Here is a 19,207-nt window from a genome sequence, read left to right on the forward strand (position 1 = left end):
CCGGGGCTACTGCAGCAGTGGCCGGAGCCCCAGGTGGTGAGGGCCAGGCAGCGCGGATGGCTGGCTGTGGGAGGCTGACTCCCAACCCCACCCCTTCTGCCTGAGGCCCTGCCCCTTCTGGGGGCCCGGAGCCAGGCCCCATACTGGTAAGTCGTCTGTGTTACTCTCACCCCAGCTGAAGCAGAAAGGGGTACTGGGAAAAAGGCTGACACCCCAGAAGAAAAGGAGGAATGAGTGAAGACTGCAGACACTACCTGGGAAGAGGGAGGAGGCTTTGGGGAACTGGTAGGCCTATGAAGAAAAGGGGAACCAACAGTAGGAAGAAGCTCAGGGATAGAGCAGTGAGGCCAGAGAGAGAAGGCCCAGATTGCTAAGTTGAGGGTCCCTGGGCTAGAACCTGGAGAAGAGGGTGGGCCTGGGTTCCCCTACCAGCCACTGGGCGAGTGGCACCGAGGCAGCGAGCGAGAGAACTGCCTAGGACTACTGAGGAGCTAAACCTCCCCTGGGGGGAGGGGAACCTGTGACACAGCCACAGGGCCGAGCCACGAAGAGGATGCTGTGAGAGGAGCTCCAGGTGGACAGGGTGACAATATGCAAACCATAGGTGGGGGGTTGTTGGCCTCAAGCTAATCCCCAGAGTACCAGAAAAAGGTACCACCAGTCAGATGGTGAGTGGTGCGCCCCATGACATACATCTCTGAAAATCAAGCCCCCAGTAAATACACTCATTTTCTGGGTATATTAAAATGCCTGGGTCTATGTAAAATACTTGATAGTATCTGGCAGTAAATGAAGGGAAATTCCTTTGTGAGCCCTTAATACTATGGAGAGAAATCCGCCCTCCTCCCCCGCACATGTCAAGTACATTCAACCAGGTCTGTTAAGAAAAACTTCTGCCTTCCTTTGATGCAACAGTTATAGGTAGGACCCTATGTAAAGCATGATTTCCTGGAGGGCATGGAAGTTGTGAAAATGCCCCCAAACCATGATTTTTAAATATTTTTTTGAAAAGTAAAAGTCTACAGCAAAGTCTGTTTCAAGGATTGAATGAATTTTACAAGTAACAATAGTCAATTAATTAATGAAGCTGATGAACCTTACTTGTAAACTTCATTCTGTGCAAACGCCATGAAATTCAATACTTCGCCATTTATGCTGTCGTGAATTTTCTAAAAATAAACAAATCATGATTTACACAGGGCCCTAGTTACAGGACACTGCTGGAGGCTGGTTCACTGGCCTCGATGAACCATTGGTCCTGAGCCGGAATGGTAAGGCCTCATGGCCTTGCTATGGTGAATGGTCCCATTAACTTCAATGGGACTACATGACCGGATAAAGCAAGACAAATTTGTCCCTAAGAAAACACACTTCTTTTTACTACACAAGCCTCATTCGATTAAGTGTATTGATGACTGCCTGGAACAACGTGATCTTACCTTTCTGTTGCAGCTGTGGCTGCTGCATTCATGGCAAAGTGCCTGATTGTGCTCTCCTCTAGATACTTCTGCTCCCACTTGGTCATGTCAGCTTCCAGAGCCAGAATCCTCTCCTCCTTTTCCCGCACTAGCTCCATCAGTGCTGGGGCATTGTGTTCTGGCAGGCTTTCGGCCTGGTAGTTCCCCTGTCTCTGGAGTTGGGGAGAGTGAAACAACGGAAGACAGTCAGCCTGCACCAGCTCGAGAGCTGCAAACACCTCGTCTACAAAATCTTCTGCAAAACAAACCCAGGGGCTTTCAACCTTTTGGGTGGCCTGGTGCTGAATCAGTAGCCACCCTGGCGATCAGAGATTAAATAGAGCTCCTTGTCAAAGAGTGACCCAATAGTTATTGCCTAGAACCAGTGAGATGCAAGTTTGCTCTAGAAACTGTCCCTAGCAATTCAACGGCATCAGGAAAGCTGGTTTATTGCTTAGCAAAGGAGGCAAGCTACAGGTGGCGTGTATAAAACTTCCAGATGAAGGGAGGGTCCTCCCCGAGTTCCTGAAGGTGACTGACTGAGGGCTAAAAGATGTTAAAAGAGGCTAGAAGAGCTGGTGGTCCCACCACAGCAGGCACACTCCTCACGGGGTGGAGCAGTCCAGCTGTCCACCGTGGTGTGTTAATACCTCATGGGCTGATGGAGCTGGCATTCTAGCTGCTCACCCTCACACATGCATATACTGCATGAGCTGGTGAAACAGGCTGGCAGAGCTGACATGAGCTGCTATCCCAGGCACACACCTGCCCATAAAACATACTTGATGGATTGCTGAAAAATGGAATTGTGAACTAGGCTAGCAGAGCCTGCTGCCTATTACAGCATGCCCACACCACTGCATGGGAGCTGAAACAGATTCTGACTTCTTGTCTCTCCGCCCCTTTCCCTTCTTTCCTCGGTTCCTTCATGTAATCTCACCCCTGTCTGTGCAAGAGATCAGCTTTGTCTGAGAGAGCCTGCCTGTGTCTCTCTCCCTTATTGGCCTGCTATCTCTTTTCAAATCTCTCTTCCCTCATTGTCCAGTCTCCTTCATTTTTCTCTCCTCCTTCTGTTTTTTAAGCTGGCGTTTTCAAACCTGGCAGCCTCAAGTTAGGGCACCTACATCAGCCAGCTTTTCAGAGGTGCTGAGTACTTGCAAATCCAAATGAAGTCAGTGGGAGTAGGGAGTTCTCAACACCCTGGAAAATCCATCCACTTAAACAGGTACCTAAATATGGATTTGAGTCCAGATCGTCAAAGGTACTTAAGCACCTAACCCCCATTCCTTTCAATGGGAATTAGGTCCTTCAATACCTTTGAGAATCTGGGCCTTGGGGCCTAAAGTTAAAGTTTAGTTAGTTAAAGTTTCCAACCTGAGTTTGAAAATGTTGGGTGGGATTTTCTAAAGAGCTCAGTGTTGGCCTAAATCTGCTTCCATGGAAGTTAATGGGAGTTTTACCAGTGCAGCACCTACACGGAGCGCTTTAAAAAGTCCCACCCTTTGTCTTTTATCTCTGTAATGGCTGCTGTCTTGCACTGCCAAGCAGCTGGGGATGCAGTTTGTATGAAAGGTGCAATGCAAGCAAAGGTTGTGTTCCGTTATTACATTCGAAAAATGTGCGGGCAGGACTGGCTTTCCAAATGCTCACTAAGGCCATCATCTATTCTGTGGGATGCTGAACCAGGCTGACAGAACTAGGATCCCTGCTGCTCATCCTGGAATGCAAGGGCATCATGGGATACTCCAAACCTAGCATTAAAATACCTCTTTTGCTGACACTTTGTCACACTTCTCTCATGCATGGATACCAATATGTGTAGGTATTATGGGGAATCAGAAAATAGTTAAATATAACCCAGAAGCAAAGCAATATTGCATGCTAAATTAAATGGCACTTGGCCCCTATTCTGGGTCATGGATCTATGCCGATTTACAGCAGTTGAGGATCTGGCCCCTTGTATCTACTATGGCTTCTTAAGCACCAGTTTCAGAATGTCCGTCTCCCCTAGACGTATGAGTTTATATAGCATTCTTAATACCAGCTACAGTATCTCTACTGCACTTAGCACATTAACGGCATTTCAATCATCATCATCATAAGATAAAGAAATCAATCCATGAGTGTGAATAAAGCTTTTGTATGAAATGGATAACACTGATGATTGTTTACACATTATCTCATTTGGCATCATCTTTTGAAATTTCAGAGTTATGGGATAAGCAAAACGGACACAGTGGATGAAAGAACCTGATAGAATAGAAAATTGTTTATCCAAAGCAGGGAAGCTAATGCAGAGGCTGGGGAGTTAAAAGACCTTGGCTCTATTCCTGGCTCTCCCACATGATCTTAGGAGATGGTTTCTGTAGTGTAGAGGTTCGTGTATTTATCTAGCATGCAAAAAGTCCCTGGTTTGAAACTGAGCAGAAACGCTGGTTTTCAGCTCCCACAGGAACAGTGAAAATAGGATCTTAGGCAAATTACTTAACCTCTTTGTACCTAAAATGGGGATAACATTAGTTACCTAATCCATAGGGGATGATATGAGAATTAAGGGTTGTAAAATTCTGTGAGACCTTCAGAGAGAAGACATTATTGAAGTGTTTTATAAAGTATAAGAGTTGCTGCATTTAGTGGCACATAAGATTGTGTCAGAGAAGAGGAAACTATGTTGTGCACACCCCTGTTTGTCAACTGCACCACATCACAAGCTGCCCAGGGCAAGGCAGGCCCTCTGTGATATATCAAAACCATGAAATCAGGGGTGACTGTGTAACCTACATTTCCATTCTCTGGAATTTGTGCCATAAAATACTACAGCCTCTAGTTCTTCGTTTTGGAACCTTTCCTCCTGATGACAGAAAACATGACTTGGGAATGCAGGAGAAGACTTAAGTGAACTTTGGCTTTAGGGTAATACTGACTTTTTTGGAAGACGTTTTCTGGAATAATCCATTATGGAACAATCCTTTGGGGGCAACTGTTGTGATGCTTCACCAGCAAAAACATCAGTTATGCTTCAGATAATGTCAGTCCTGGAAGGTATGATTATATTTTTACAGAGCAATTCCACTCTGTACAAATTGTACCCTGAAACTCCATGTATAGAGTGTCTTATTAATTTCAGATCAAAATAAATGCCAACCCTGTAAACTCAACCTGGAATATAAAGTTAAGAGGTTCTTTTGTCCCTGGCACATGCATCACCAACAATAATGATTGGCCATTTGGAACTTAGTTAATAATTCTGTTGATGATACCTGAGCCAGAATAGACTCTCTAGCTCATTCTCTCCTAGGTGGACTGGGTCTATAAAGCTCACTGGGGTAAAAAGTAGTAAAAGTCTATTTTATTTGGCATGACTCAATATTCCATAGATATGACTGTGATATACGGATAGCAGGTGTCATTTTATGGAGTGATGGGACTCACCCCACAGGTACAATTAGAGCTAGGTGTTCATCATAATCCCAGTTTTGGCCCTCCCTCAAATTAAAAAATAAACCAAACATTCATACCCGCCTCCCCTCTAACCTCGCAGGTCAGATGGGAGGCCAAGGCAATTTTTTGAAGTGAAAATCTGAAGGGAAAAGGTGTTCCAGAATTACAACACTTTAAACATGGTGTTAATGACAATTCCAACCCACTAAGTGTAGTAGCCTGCCCAGTATTTATGCATTTATCCCCCCACATCCCTGTGAAGTACAGAAATATTTGCAGATTTTCCACCTTCCTGATAAAAACTGAGGAACAGAGAGATTGAGCAACTTGTGAGGTCACACAGAGAGTCTGTGGCAAAACCAGAGATTGACCCTAGATCCCCTGAACCCAAGTCCAGTGCCTGATCCAGAAGCCCATTCTGATTACACCATAGACTCATGTGGCTCTCTGATATTTAAACACTGAAAACAAGATTTTTTTTTTTAAATGTTACTTAACTGCAACTATCTTCTCTTTTGGGGCCGTGATCCGCCTCTCACACTGGTTTTACACTGTTATAACCCCATTTAAGTCAATGGAGTTACTCCTGATTTACCCCCATGTAGCTAAGAGCAGAATCAGGTCCTTTGCTTTTAAGCAACAACACCGTGTAGCAGTGTGTCCATTCGCCACAAGTCTTAGCAATAACAAGCCCTGATTACAGTAGGGTTCTGGCAGCAGCAGTGTTTCTCGACAGTGGGAAATGTGTGAACTTTCTAAGTTAAAACTACATGTCATGCCTCAGTTATGTTCCCTTTTACACCCTTCAGCTGTTTTTCTCAAATGGTGGCTTAATGCACTAGTATATCCATTCGCTGACCCTCAGCAGCCAGTAGTCACATGTTCTGATCTCAGTGCTGGCTGCCAGCTGGGAATTCTCTCTGCAATCTCTTCAATGCTTTTTCTTTGTCATGAACTAATCTACTCCTCAAAATAACATTACGATGTGTTTTGAGAAGGAGGTGATAAGTGAAGGCGAGAGGCGCAGTTACTTACCTAGATGAGTAACTGTGCTCAGACAGTTGAACTAAGCATAAAAGTACACGCTCAAACACATAGGTGCAGAGCTCCCAAAAAGAACCATGAGATTCCGGGGAACATTCATAGAACCGTGTCTCTGCATATCCATCCAATTTTGTTTTAACCCACATATAAATAATTTACTGGAGTAGCAGAAGAAATGGTTCTTTGTAATCATGTAAATTATTCTGAATTTGTGCATGTATTTCCATACAACAAATCAACGTCATGTTACATCAGAAAATGCTATTAAATGCTGTTTGAGAGTTTGGTTCTATAGGATCCGATTTGATAGTAACTTGCATTTTCAGTAAAAGTCCATCAGAAAAACTATGGGACAGATCCTCAGCAGGTGTAAATCCCAAAGCTTTATAAATGATACGGTTGAATTGTGAAGTGTTTAAGAGTCTGCAATTGCCAAAGATAAGGCTGAAGAGTGTATGAATTCCTTACTTACATTGGCCCCAATTCAGGACCTTGACTCTGCTCTGTAGTGACACCATGCAATAACCATATGATTACGGCTAAGGAATTTTAGTGCTTAGTCCGAAATTAGACTGATTTTTGAAGCACATTAGATTTTTTTTGCTTTCCTTCCCCACCCCACCCCACTCATTGTTTCACCACAGGGCGGAGTCAAGGTTGTTTGAGTACTCCAGTTCTGCATTTCCATACCATATTTTGATTATGGTAAGTTTAGCCTGAAATCTGAACTTCCTAGGTTTATAATGCTTGTTTGGGGGATAACTGCAACATTCCTGTAATGTGTTTTACCCTAAATGACTGATATGTGTACTCTCAAACCTAACTTCAGCTTAACATTGTTTTTGTCTAGGAATTTCCTTGGTTTTTTTTTTTTTTTTAATTACAATTTTCATACATTAAACCCTACATAGGAAACAAAAGATAATGTTGCCCTGTGATATTTCTCATGACATGAAGATGTGTAATATCAGCCTTAGAACATCTTATTTATTTATTTAATGTTAAGTCTTTTCTAGCCAGATTCACCAGTGTGCTCTGGCTGCTTTACACCTCCCTGGAGCAGCACAAATCAGCCAGAGCATACTAGCTAGTACAGATGGGTTTACAGCTGCTCTGCATTGCCACAGCTATGCAACATAGTGGAGTATATTCCCCACTTTTCCCCTACACCCTGTCCCCCATATTCTCCTGCATCTCTCCCCCTAGCTTCCCCATTCCCTCCATATTCTCCTTCACACACAGGCAACACACCCGTTTCCCACTCACTCCTTCAACCCCTACATTCCTCTGCATTCACCTGTACACACATACAGAGTTTTCCCTACCTACCCTCCCTGTTGAACAGATCTGGTGCAAAGGGTAGTTTTTGAAAGCAGATGATGAAAGCAGTTGAATCCCTACTTTCAGTGCAAAACTACACTCAACCTTAACTATGGAGCCGTAACTAGTGTCTCCCCAGCATCTGGAGAGAGCCAAGCGCCGTCAAGCAAAAGTGGTGGAGAAATAATAAATAACCCTCTATTTAAAATCAGCAATGAAAAGGGTTTTTCTAAGTGAAGGATTCATCTAAAATCCAGACATTTCCACCAGGGTGACCTTTGATACAGTTAAAAATGACTGTCCTGAGTAAAAAATGAAAAAAGTATGTGGTATGTGTCCAGTAATGAGTATTAAGCATCCAGGTTTCTGCTTCAGTGCTGCATGGAAAACTCAGAGCTTTAAAACTCAACCAGGCACTCACACAGCTCTAATGCAGGAGCCCTGACAACACCCCACGGAGTCAAGGAACTCTTGAATCTCCCTAGAGGGACTGGTAAAAAAAAAAAAAAAAAATCCTAAGAATATGACAATTCTCCAAAATGCTCCTGTATTTGTTTAGCTTGTCATTGAGCTGGTTTGCTTTTTGGTATATTTAGCAACCAACGGAGAGTCTTTGCAGGTTTTACACCCAGGCAAGCACATGTAGGGTCAGGACTATAGGAGTTTAGTGAGTGCTATATGAATAGTCACACAGCGCAGGCCTGATCAGCAGTCTGTCATCATGTATTTTGCTATCTAACCTCAGCACCTGCCTTAAGGACTCTCAATAGGGACACAACAAAGGGCCCCTCTCTGAAAACAGTCTACCCCCAGATACTCAGATCTGTAAGTGAGATCACGTCAGCTGAACTCAGCTGCCACAATGCTGCATAGGGAGAGACGTGGTCCCTCTTAGAACTAGGACTCAGCCAGGCAGGGCTTTAAGGATCATCATGAATTGTGCCTAGAATCAAATAAAGAGGCAGGGCAGCCGTTGAAGCACTGGTGTAACATGCACTTTGGCTAACGCTACTAAGCAAGCTAGCTGTTCCACGCTGAATGAGCTGCAGCTTCCAAATGGCTTTCATGGGTAGCCCCACAGAGAGAGAGCACCGCAGCGTTAATCCAATGTGAAGCTCACAAAAAGGCTTAGCGAACTGTGGTCAACATCAGAGAAAAACTCTTGCAACCACTGCATCAAACCGATGGAAAAAGGCACTTATAGCTAACGAAGAACTGCAGAAACAATCAAGGGTTTGGAAGCACCCCCTAACTCAGCCTCACAAAACTGCACTCTCCCACTCACTGAGAGGGGGGAAGGAAATTATTTTGGATGGGCAAATAAAATACCATTTTTGTTTCTATTATCATCATGGTGGCGAAGGGTGAGAGGGCATGATTCTTCCTGTTCTCATTGCCAAGGCACATGCTGGAGGTAATGCCAGGGGCACAGGGCATGAAGCATTCCATCCTTGTTTACCCAGGCATAGGGATGCATGTGCTTGCGGCCCATGACCAATCAGCCTCTCACCTGCTGCATCCTCAGCGAATCCAGCTCCCGCTCCAGCCGCGTGCGCAATCGCCGTTCCATCTGCTCCCGTTTCTCACATGCTGCCTGGAGCTGGGTCAGAGCCTGCTGCAGCTTCTCCACTTTCTCGACATAGGCCTGCTTCTTACGCAGCTGGGGGCAGAGCGCAAGCGGAGGGCACAGTGTCATTAACAGAAGAGCAGAAGCCAAACAATTATGACATGAATGTTTATGTCTATGAATCAGGTTGTGATATGATCTCATAAATCACTGGCATGTGCATGTTGCATGTAAATGTGGCTTTCACTGAAGCTAAAACTTCACAGGGAGAAAATTCTGGGTACCAAAGGGCTCTTTAATCTAGTGGAGAAAGGCATGACGAGAACCAGTGGCTGGAAGCTGAAGCCAGACAAATGCAAATTAGAATTTAGCCACACATCTTAGCAGTGAGGTGATTAATCACCTGGATGAAGTACCAAGGGAAGTGGCGGATTCTCCATCTATTGATGTTTTCAAAACAAGATCTACGCTTTAGCCAAACAAAAGTTATCAGGCTCAATAAGGGGATAACTTGGTGAAATTTAATTGACCTTTTAGCCTTCAACTCTATGACTCAAGAAATAAATCTTAACCCTATATATCTGCATGATCCAGTCTCCGATGGTGGGAAAGGCATCTGCAGACTCTTAGCTGAAGGTATACATCTGCTGGACCGTTTCCAGATGTTTTCTTGTCTACCAAGGGCTAGGTAATACAGATGTATATGGGTGACTGTTAGTATCAGTTAAAGCCATTCTTACTCCTAATGCATGCACTGAGTGATTTATAGGCCCACTGCTACATGAGGATTCTGCAACCTGGCATTTTATGGCTTGAGATTAATCCTGACTTGCTCAAGTAGCATACCCTAATAGGAGTTTGTGGGAGTGTACTGCAGACTTTTTCTGTGGCCTTTTAGGCATGCAAGTGGATGGTTACCATATGTCCGGATTTTCCCCGGACATGTCCGGCTTTTTGGTCCTCAAATCCCTGTCCGGGGGGAATTGCCAAAAAGCCGAACATGTCCGGGAAAATACTCCTAGCTTTGTTTTGCCGGCATCCCTGCCCCAGTCCCCCGCTTACCTTAGAGCGGCTCTGGCAGGCTGCGAGCTGCAGGCAGATTCCCCCGCGGCGGCGGCAGCGGCGGCTGCTGCTGCTCCCCCCAGACACCTCAGCTTTGTGTAGCTGAAGAGCCGAGCTGCCCGAGCGCTACCGGCTTCACAGTTTGCCAGGCAGCCCCCAGACCTCCAGACCCTGCACCCCCGGCCGGGCGCTTCCCCAGCGCAGCCGGAGTCCGGGAGGGGAAGCACCCAGTCGGGGGCACAGGGTCTGGAGGTCTGGGGGCTGCCCAGCAAACCGTGAAGCTGGTAGCGCTCGGGCAGCTGTTTCACGTGGCTGGGAGGAGGAGGGGGAAAGCGGGGCGCTCAGGGGAGGGGACAGAGACTTTGGGGAAGGGGTGGAGTTGGGGTGGGGAAGGGGCGGAGTTGGGGTGGGGCCAGGAAGGGGTGGAGTTGGGGCGGGGCCAGGGCCCCGTGGAGTGTCCTCTTTTTTTAATGTTTAAATATGGTAACCCTAATGCAGACATTAGGTGCATCGCTATCTGAGCCATTATTCTTGCTGCCTCCCACTGTGCTACAGAAGTGGTCATTGCAGGACAATAAGGTAAAATGATATTAATCCATGGCAGGGATTAACATGCCTATGCCTTAGAACCTTTGGGGAAGAGTTCAGATATGCCACAGACAGCCCACGGCACATGTTAGTAAGAAGGGCATCAAAGCCTTCTGTGAAAACTGATCCTAGGGAAGCAACTCGGACAAAAAATGGGCCTGATCCTGAGGTGTAGTGAAGTCAATTAGAGTTGCAATTGCTCAGCGCCTCTCAGGATCAGTCCCAGTGTAATCCAAAATGCAAATTGTTTCTATCAAGAGTGACTAAGATACAGTCCTCTTTCCCCTGGAGCTAGAATGCTAACCCTAAACTTGCATGCATATCACTTTGACTGCTGCAGACAGATTCAAGACTTCACCCTGCAGGCTGCAATGCCTCTCTCTGGTGAGATATCGTGTTCTTGTTCTTCCATCCCAACAACATAAACGTTTAATCCCCTTCAAAACATAACTGCTTTGTTGTACAGAAAAAATCAATTAGCATAAAGCAAGGCTGCAAATCCAAACCAATTAAAAACATTCCTAGCCTGATTAAAAAGTTCACTAGGGCCAGGAGTTGGGGTTAGATAGTTGGCATTTTGTTAAATACAGACTTTACAGAGATCAGTGTGATTATTGCCACTTGATAGATATGAAACTGAGGCAGAGAGGTTAATATGACTTTAGTTACAATATGAGGTTAATATGACTATCCAAAGTCACAGCTAATTCCTAGCATACGCAGGATTCCTGGCTTCTAGTCTAGATACACAGACACTCCCACTCTTCCTCATTTATTTGTGCTCATGTGGCTTTGGTTCTTTGCACAGTTTACAGTCCAAATAGGAGGTTGAAAGACTAATGTTTAACACAGTTATTGGTAGAGGAGTGCTCTATAAAGAGACATGTCTGTATACATGGAAATAGGAAACAGTAGTTTTCCAGTTTCACAGATATTTTCAAGAGTTCAATATTTTTGCCCCTCTCAAATCAGGGCAAAATGTCAAAATCTTAAACTTTTGCAAACTGGAAAACCAATTTGTTTTCCATTTCAGGTCAATTGAATTGTTTCAGTGTGATAATTTCAACATATTTCATTTTGATTTTGACCTTCTTGTCAGAACTTTTTTTTTTTTTTTGGTCTTACGAGCTTAAATTTCAAAGCAAAAAGTCCTTTCAAACTGGAATTAGTCATTTTGAAAATGTCAAAATGAAATGTTTCAACAATTCAAAACCTTTTTATTTTTTTGAGTCAGGAAATTCCTTGAACCTGATCCGGGTTTGCGAACAGTGTTGGTTTTGATGAACTGGCATTTTTTGACAACAAAAAAAAAGATTAACCGGAAAATTTCTGACCAGCTGTAGTCAATAATTAGTTAATAGATAATGTGCTAATAGACGGTACTCCAGAATACACAGCTTTCTTCCTGAGTTTTGTAGGACCACTAACAGTTGTTATTATGGATTGCAAATGCTTTCCTGAATGTGGTCCTTTGCATGAAGCTCTTAGCAATTATAAGGTGAGGGCTCAGGTGTTTCATTCAGAATAGGTGGAATTCTTCCAGCACAATGCTAGATCAAGCTATGTGCCTTCCCACAGATTATACTGACAATGGATTCTTATGCCTCAAAATTGTCTTCTGTGACCATAAAATACTCAAGTCAAAAATCAGAATGAAATTGATGGAGGTTTTTTTACAATACAGGTGCAAAACAAAACTTATTCTAAGCAGTCTTTCCAGATCCAGTAACAATGGGCCAGATTCTCATCTCCATTACACTGCTGTAAACAGCAGTTATTTCAATGGATTTACATTGGTATGAACGAGATTACAATCTGAACCAATGTCCAGAAGCAAGCAGAAGATTAGATTCCCAGGGGGTGTGTGACTCTGTGAGAGTGTATTGTGGGGTTCCATGTTCATGATCTCTCAGTGGCTTACTGATTGGAGGTGCTCAGTTTACAAGCAAAAAGATGGTTTTACTAACTGCCAGCCTTGCAAACTGAGCCTGGGATCAGAGAGTCAAGTTGGATTCTTTCCCCTTCCCCTCATTCATCATCAGTAGCAATAAAGACACTCCATGCCAAATTATCCCTCATTCATAACTGAGAAACCCTGTTGTCTGCAAAGGAAGTGCACTGATTTAACCAAATGCAAAATTTCGCTTTGTAATTGGAATTTAGGCTCCAGTCCTGCAAACGCTTAAGCATGCGTGTAATTTTATTCACTACAGTAAAGGAATGCACTTAAGTGTTCACAGTATCAAGCCCTTACTTAACAATTTTGTTGATTATACACAAAAAATATGGCTCACTTGTCCATAAATAATAATGTATTATTATTATTATTATTATTGGGCAATTCTGACATCCTTACCCAGTCTGTAATTTCATAAGCACCAAATGCACTCAAATACCTTTAAAAATTAAAGTGAAAAATGTTTGCTAAACAGAACAGGAGAAATTTGGTGGGGAAATAATTGCTAGTCAGCTTAGAACTGAAGTGTGTGTGAAGAAGCAAGAGCATAATAAGAATAATATGATTTTATGATCCAATAACTCATGACCTATTAGAGCAAGAAACATTTAATGGAACAATAGAAAAATTCATAGGATCAGTAAACTTTTCCAGGTGCTGGTCCTGGCCCTGTGATCGGAAAAAAAGTTTCTCTCTTGGCTCAACCAGTATCTAGCCTTAGATTGATGTATTTTAAGGTCAGAAGGGACCATTATGATCATCTAGTCTGACCTCCTGCATAGCACGGGCCATAGGGTGTCACCCAGGAGTTTCTGCATGAAACCCTTAACTGTCTGAGCTCTAGCATATCTTTTAGAAAGATATCCTTAAAGTCGTGACTTAAAGACTGCAAATAATGGAGAATTCACCACATCCCTAGGAAATTTGTTCCAATGGTTGATTACTCTCACGATTAAAAAATTGCATCTATTTCTATACTGAATTTGTCTAGCTTTAGCTTCCAACGATTGGATCTCATTATGCCTTTTTCTGCTAAATTAAAGAGCCTTTTCCTATCAGAAATCATTCCACAAATTTACATAGATGTAGACTGGGATCAAGTCACTAGAGTCCCGCGTGGATACAAAATTTGTATCCGCATCCAATCCACGATCCTCAAACATGTAGATGTGGATATCTGCGGATGTAAAGCAGATATCTGCACATTTGCAGGGCTCTACATGTCACCTCTTAACATTCTCTTGAATAAACTAAATAGATTGAGCTCTTTAGTCTCTCACTATAGGGTATGTTTTCTAGACCTCAAATAATTTTTGTAGCTCTTTTCTAAACCCCTTCCAATTTTTCAACATCCTTTGTGAAGTGCGGACACTAGACTGGACACTATTCCAGTAATGTTCTCACTAATGCCATATACAGAGGTAATACTACCTTCATATTTTAAAATAAAATCTTTCTATTAACAGGCATTCCATATAATGTAGATTTACACAGTAGGTTTTTTACATTTTTTAAATGTTTCCTTAATAGTTTTGAGTTATGCTTGCCCCGGTTTACTACAAAAAGCTTTTTAACTTAACTATGATGGTTTGGCAATACAAGAAATCCATTGAGATTTACAAAGATCTGCAGGTGGTAAAACCTAATAAAAATATAGATTTTCCCTATTTTTTTTCTTTCATTCCATATATTCCAAATTACATTAAAAACTCCTTGTTTAAGAATGTGATCCAAAACTTCAGAAATGGTTATCTCAACATGTCTTGTGTCAGGCAACCAAGAAGTGAGACACAAAATCACTGTGCTCTTTTGAAAATGTCATTTAATTTTGTGACTAGAAACAGACAAAAGGTGGGAGAATGGAAGTATTTAATAGCTCATCGTAAAATTGGGTGGTGGAGCAACAGAAAGACTCAGTGATTTGCCCACAGGAAGTCTACTGCCTTCAATGACCATCCCTTCTCAATTTGTTTTGCTATCGAAACTGTTCCTTTATTTGTTCATTTTGTAACTAAGACGTTAATGGCAAAACTCCCATTGATTTCAAGGGGAACAGTACTGAGAATATAATTTACATATTCCATGTTACTTTAATATTGTGAGTTCAAAAATAGATGGCTTAGTAGTCTAAAATAAAGTAATAATAATACTTAGCAGTTGCACATAGCACTTTACATCGTCAAGAGTATGTACAATGCTGATTAATGAAATCATTAGGTTTGAAATACCTAGATTCTTTGGCACCAGTGTTTCCAATTGAATTGCATGCACTTTGCTGCTTCTGAATCTTACAGATGAGACCTCAGAAAGTACTTAGAAGGCCCTTATCACAGCAGTATCTGAGCATGTCAAAAACTGTAGTGTATTCACCCTCACAACACACCTACAAGATCTTTATCAAGCACTCTTAGAACCACAATACCCACCTGGGGAAGTGAGGAAACAGACTGACAGAGCGAGATGGGTACCCAGAAGTCACCTACTACAGGACAGGCCCAACAAGGAAAATAACAGAACACCATTGGCCATCACGTACAGCCTGCAGCTAAAACCTCTCCAGCACATCATCAATGATCTACAACATATGCTGAAAAATGATCCTTCACTCTCAGAGACCTTGGGAGAATGGCCAGTCCTCACTTACAGACAGCCCACCAACCTGAAGCAAATACTCACCACACCACAGAAACACTAACCCAGGAACCAATCCCTGTAACAAACCCTGTTGCCTTCTCTGTCCCCATATCTACTCTAGCGATACCATCAGAGGACCCAGTCACATCAGTCACACCATCAGGGGCTCATTCACCTGCATATCTACTAATGTGATATATGCCATCATGTGCCAGCAATGCCCCTCTGCCATGTACATTGGCCAAACCAGACAGTCCCTACGTAAAAGAATAAATGGACACAAATCAGACATCAGGAATGGTAACATACAAAAGCCAGTAGGAGAACACTTCAATTTCCCTGGACAGTCAATGACAGATTTAAAAGTAGCCATCCTTCAACAAAAAGGAGCTACAATTCATTTGCAAACTTAATACCATTAATTTGGGCTTGACTAGGGACTGGGAGTGGCTAGCTCACTACAAAAGCAATTTTCCCTCTCTTGGTATTGACACCTCCTCATCAATTATTGGGAGTGGACCAAATCCACGCTGATTGAATTGGCCTTGTCATCACTGGTTCTCCACTTGTAAGGTAACTCCCTTCTCTTCATGTGCCAGTATATTTATGTCTGTATCTGTAATTTTCACTCCATGCATCTGAAGAAGTAGTTTTTTATCCACGAAAGGTTATGCCCAATAAATCTGTTAGTCTTTAAGGTGCCACCTGACTCCTTGTTGTTTTTGTGGATACAGACTAACATGGCTACCCCTCTGATACTTTAAAAATATGGGCCAGACAGCCTAAGTGACTTGCCTAAAGTCACACAGGAACTCTGGGGCAGAGCAGTGAATTGTGTCTGGATCTCCCAAGTCCTAGCTTGTGCCCAAACCACTGGACAACCCTTCCTCTCACCAAGGTCTGATCTGCTCTGTATAGACATTCAAAATCCCATAGTCTTTTTATCCTTATTCAGAATTTCCCTCTTTCCACTGTTCATAGGTAAGACCCGAAAGGCCAATTATGATAATCTAGTCTGATCTCCTGCATAACACAGGCCATAAAATTTCACCAAGTGATTCCTGCATCAAGCTCAAAAATTCTCATTGAGCTATAGCAGATCTTTTAGAAAGACATCCAATCTTGATTTAAACACTTCAAATGATGGAGAAGCGAGAACCCCCTTAATTCTAGTCTAAATTGGTCTAGTTTCATCTTCAGCTACCGGATCCTGTTATGCTTTTGTCTGTCTGCTAGATTGAAGAGTCCTCTGTTATCAGAAATGTTCTCCCTATGTAAATACAGCTACATTATGATGTAAGTATTCTGACACTGTGGTCGAATCGCTTCTTAAACAATGCTTGGGTAATCAAAATAGATTGATCTTCTTTGGTCTCATTGTAAGGCAGGTTTTCCAGGCCTCATATCATTCTTGTAGCTCTTTTCAGAACCCTGCAAACTTTATCAGCAATGTTTTTATGTTCTCATCCAAATCACTGACAAAGATATTGAATAGCACTGGACCAAGAACAGATCCACTAGAAACATCTTCATTGGATGACTAATCCCCATGTACAATGATTTTTTGTGATCCATCAGTTAACCACTTTTTAATCCATTTAATAAGGTCTACATTGATTTTGTATGCTAATTTTTTAATCAGAATGTTGTGCAATACAAAGTCAAATGTCTTACACAGGTCTGAATATATTATTTTAAACTCAACCAATCTCAAAATCTCATCAAATAATATGTTTGTTTGACAATCTGTTTTCCATAAAACTATACTGATTTGCATTAATTATGCAACCATTCTTTAATTCTTTACTGACTGCACCCAATCAGTCTTTCCAAGATTTGCTCATGACTGATGTCAAGCTAATCAGCCTATACTTACCAATGTTAATCCTGTATAAATGTTGGGACATTAGCTTTTTTCAGTCCTTTGGAACTTCACCAGTATTCAAAGATCTATTAAATACCAGAGTGTCTCAGCCATTTCTTTTAATACTCCTGAATGCAAGTTATCTGGTTCTGTTGTACTGAGTTCTAGGAACTGATTAACTGGCTGACTGCCACCCTTCATTCCAGAGATGACTGTATTTCTGTGGTACAGTGTGTGTGTATGCACGCGCACGCATGTGTGTGTGTGTTTATATACACAGACACACACTATATGTATGCACTTTGGGATTCTTTGAGAAGAAATGGACTATACCCATATAAGATATTTTCTCATGAATTACACAAGTCCTAAATTAGTAGATAGGGTATTCTAAAGAGAAAGAAGCCTATGTCCTAACATTATGTTAGCCATCAGCTGGTGAAATTCGATCGAGCTTTTGGTTATACAGAAATCATCTGTGATTGTGGTTTCCTTTCATATACTGCCTGGCTCAGTGTTTTATAATTGTTTTCTGTTTCGAAGGGTTTGGGGAAGAGGGGGGCTGCCACCCTTGTGCTGGAAAGGATTTAGGAGCTGGACTGAATTACAGCTGTAAAGTGAATACTAAATACAAGCAATCATTTGCAGCAAAGCAGAGGAATGATGCCCTCAACTCACCTCCTCTTCCAGTTTGATGACCTTGGCTTGAGCATTGTTCAGTGCCTGGTCCAGGATTTCGATGTGTCTTCGCTGATCCTCACTGGCAGACCGCACGGCTGCCAATTCCATTTCCAGCTTCTCCCTCTCCTTCAAGTGCTCTTTGTCTGGAAGAGAGACAAGAACAAGAGCAGCTCTATCAGAACAGTGCACAGTCTCTGGGCCCAGTGCCAGAGGTAAGTTGGCACCATGTTAAAAAAACAAAAACTATGCAAAGCAACAGAGGGTTGGGCTACTCCAGAACAGTGCCTGAGATTCAACTGTGCAGTGGTGTGATGGGCAGAGTCTCTCATATGCCAGAACTCACTAGCTCACAGCCTGGCTTTACGTTACTGCTGATGTTAGAGGTAAATGACTGATCAGGTCCCTTTGAAATCATTGAATGGAAGATGCTACATACAGAAAGTGCAAAGGTGTCATATAGTAAATGCAAATTATACTGTATTCAATCCATGGCAAAACAAATGAGTGGAGAGCTGAAGAGCCCCAGAGAGGGTATCTGACAATCCCTAAATGTATCTGTTTTGATTGGTGTCCCACTGCAGTTTCACAAAATGAAAGGGCAAAGGTGACCAAATTAAACAGGGGCGAGGCTTCCTTTTTTCAAAAACTAGCCAAAAGAACAGAATCACTTCTCGCTATATTGCCAGCACAAAGCTGCTTCTCTGCCTCTGCCAAGGGATAATAAGCAAAGACCTTTTACTTTCTAGTAAATAATCCAAACCTGCCCAAACACGAGGTCAGGATGCACCAGCAGAAAGGATCTCAATGTTTCATTAACCAGACAGGGGAGCTGATCAAAGTGCCTCACTGACCTGAGCTCAGAATCCTCACCTTCTAATGAACCCTACTGAAATTGTAATTTTATTATTTAAAGGGGAAGGAAGGTAACCTCCAGTAACTGGCATTCTCTTGATCTATAGCCCCTGCATAGCCACAGGACCCACAATAGGGATTTGTAGAAGCAGTTCCAGGAAAGAGAATTTAATTTTTAGTCCCACTTGGGCTCTAGTTGATCATCTAGTCCAGCATGACCTATGTGCCCTTCAGCCCTGCTGTGACTGCCAGTGAACTGGCTCTTCTCCTACTAGGTGAGTGAGTGATCCCTTCCTTCACAACAAACGTACCAGAAACCACCCATGCAGGCAGCCCCGATGGCAGAGCAAACAAAGCAGTGTCAGACCTCTGGCATGGGTGTGACCCTGTCTATTGACAGATCTAATTTCACCATTAGAACCAGCCGAAAAGTAGAGACATTTTCTGCCAAAATTTCATCCTCCTTTTTTTTTTTTTTACAAAATTTCAAATATTCAAAATTAAAAATGACTTAAAAAAATCAAATTTCACAACCAGCTGTGCTCACGATCTTTCCTTTAACAAGAAGGCAACAAGATCTAAGCAACAATTCACAGGCCTAAGTAGCATCTTTGTTGGCTAGCTGCCTATTGAGAGCATAATGTCAATTCATTACAGCCCAGACTCAGCTAAGAAACCCTTCCTGTGAATGTAAGTGGAGCTACCCGCGCATAAAGTTGGCCGCTGGATCGTCTCTTACC

General features: G+C 42.7%; 1 protein-coding gene across 6 annotated transcripts in view; it reads right to left on the bottom strand.

Annotated features, from left to right (window-relative positions):
* AMOTL1 (angiomotin like 1) overlaps positions 1-19,207 on the bottom strand; it is a 120,280-nt gene that overhangs the window by 10,313 nt on the left and 90,760 nt on the right. For all 6 annotated transcript variants that reach the window (XM_034758923.1, XM_034758927.1, XM_034758924.1 and 3 more), the window contains 3 exons: positions 17,613-17,758; positions 8,773-8,922; positions 1,440-1,630 (listed from right to left, as the gene is read on the bottom strand). In XM_034758923.1, coding sequence (XP_034614814.1) covers positions 1,440-1,630; positions 8,773-8,922; positions 17,613-17,758 — 487 coding nt within the window. The remainder of the gene's footprint in view (positions 1-1,439; positions 1,631-8,772; positions 8,923-17,612; positions 17,759-19,207) is intronic.

This window comes from Trachemys scripta, chromosome 1, assembly GCF_013100865.1.
Source record: "Trachemys scripta elegans isolate TJP31775 chromosome 1, CAS_Tse_1.0, whole genome shotgun sequence".
Taxonomy (NCBI): Eukaryota; Metazoa; Chordata; order Testudines; family Emydidae; genus Trachemys; species Trachemys scripta.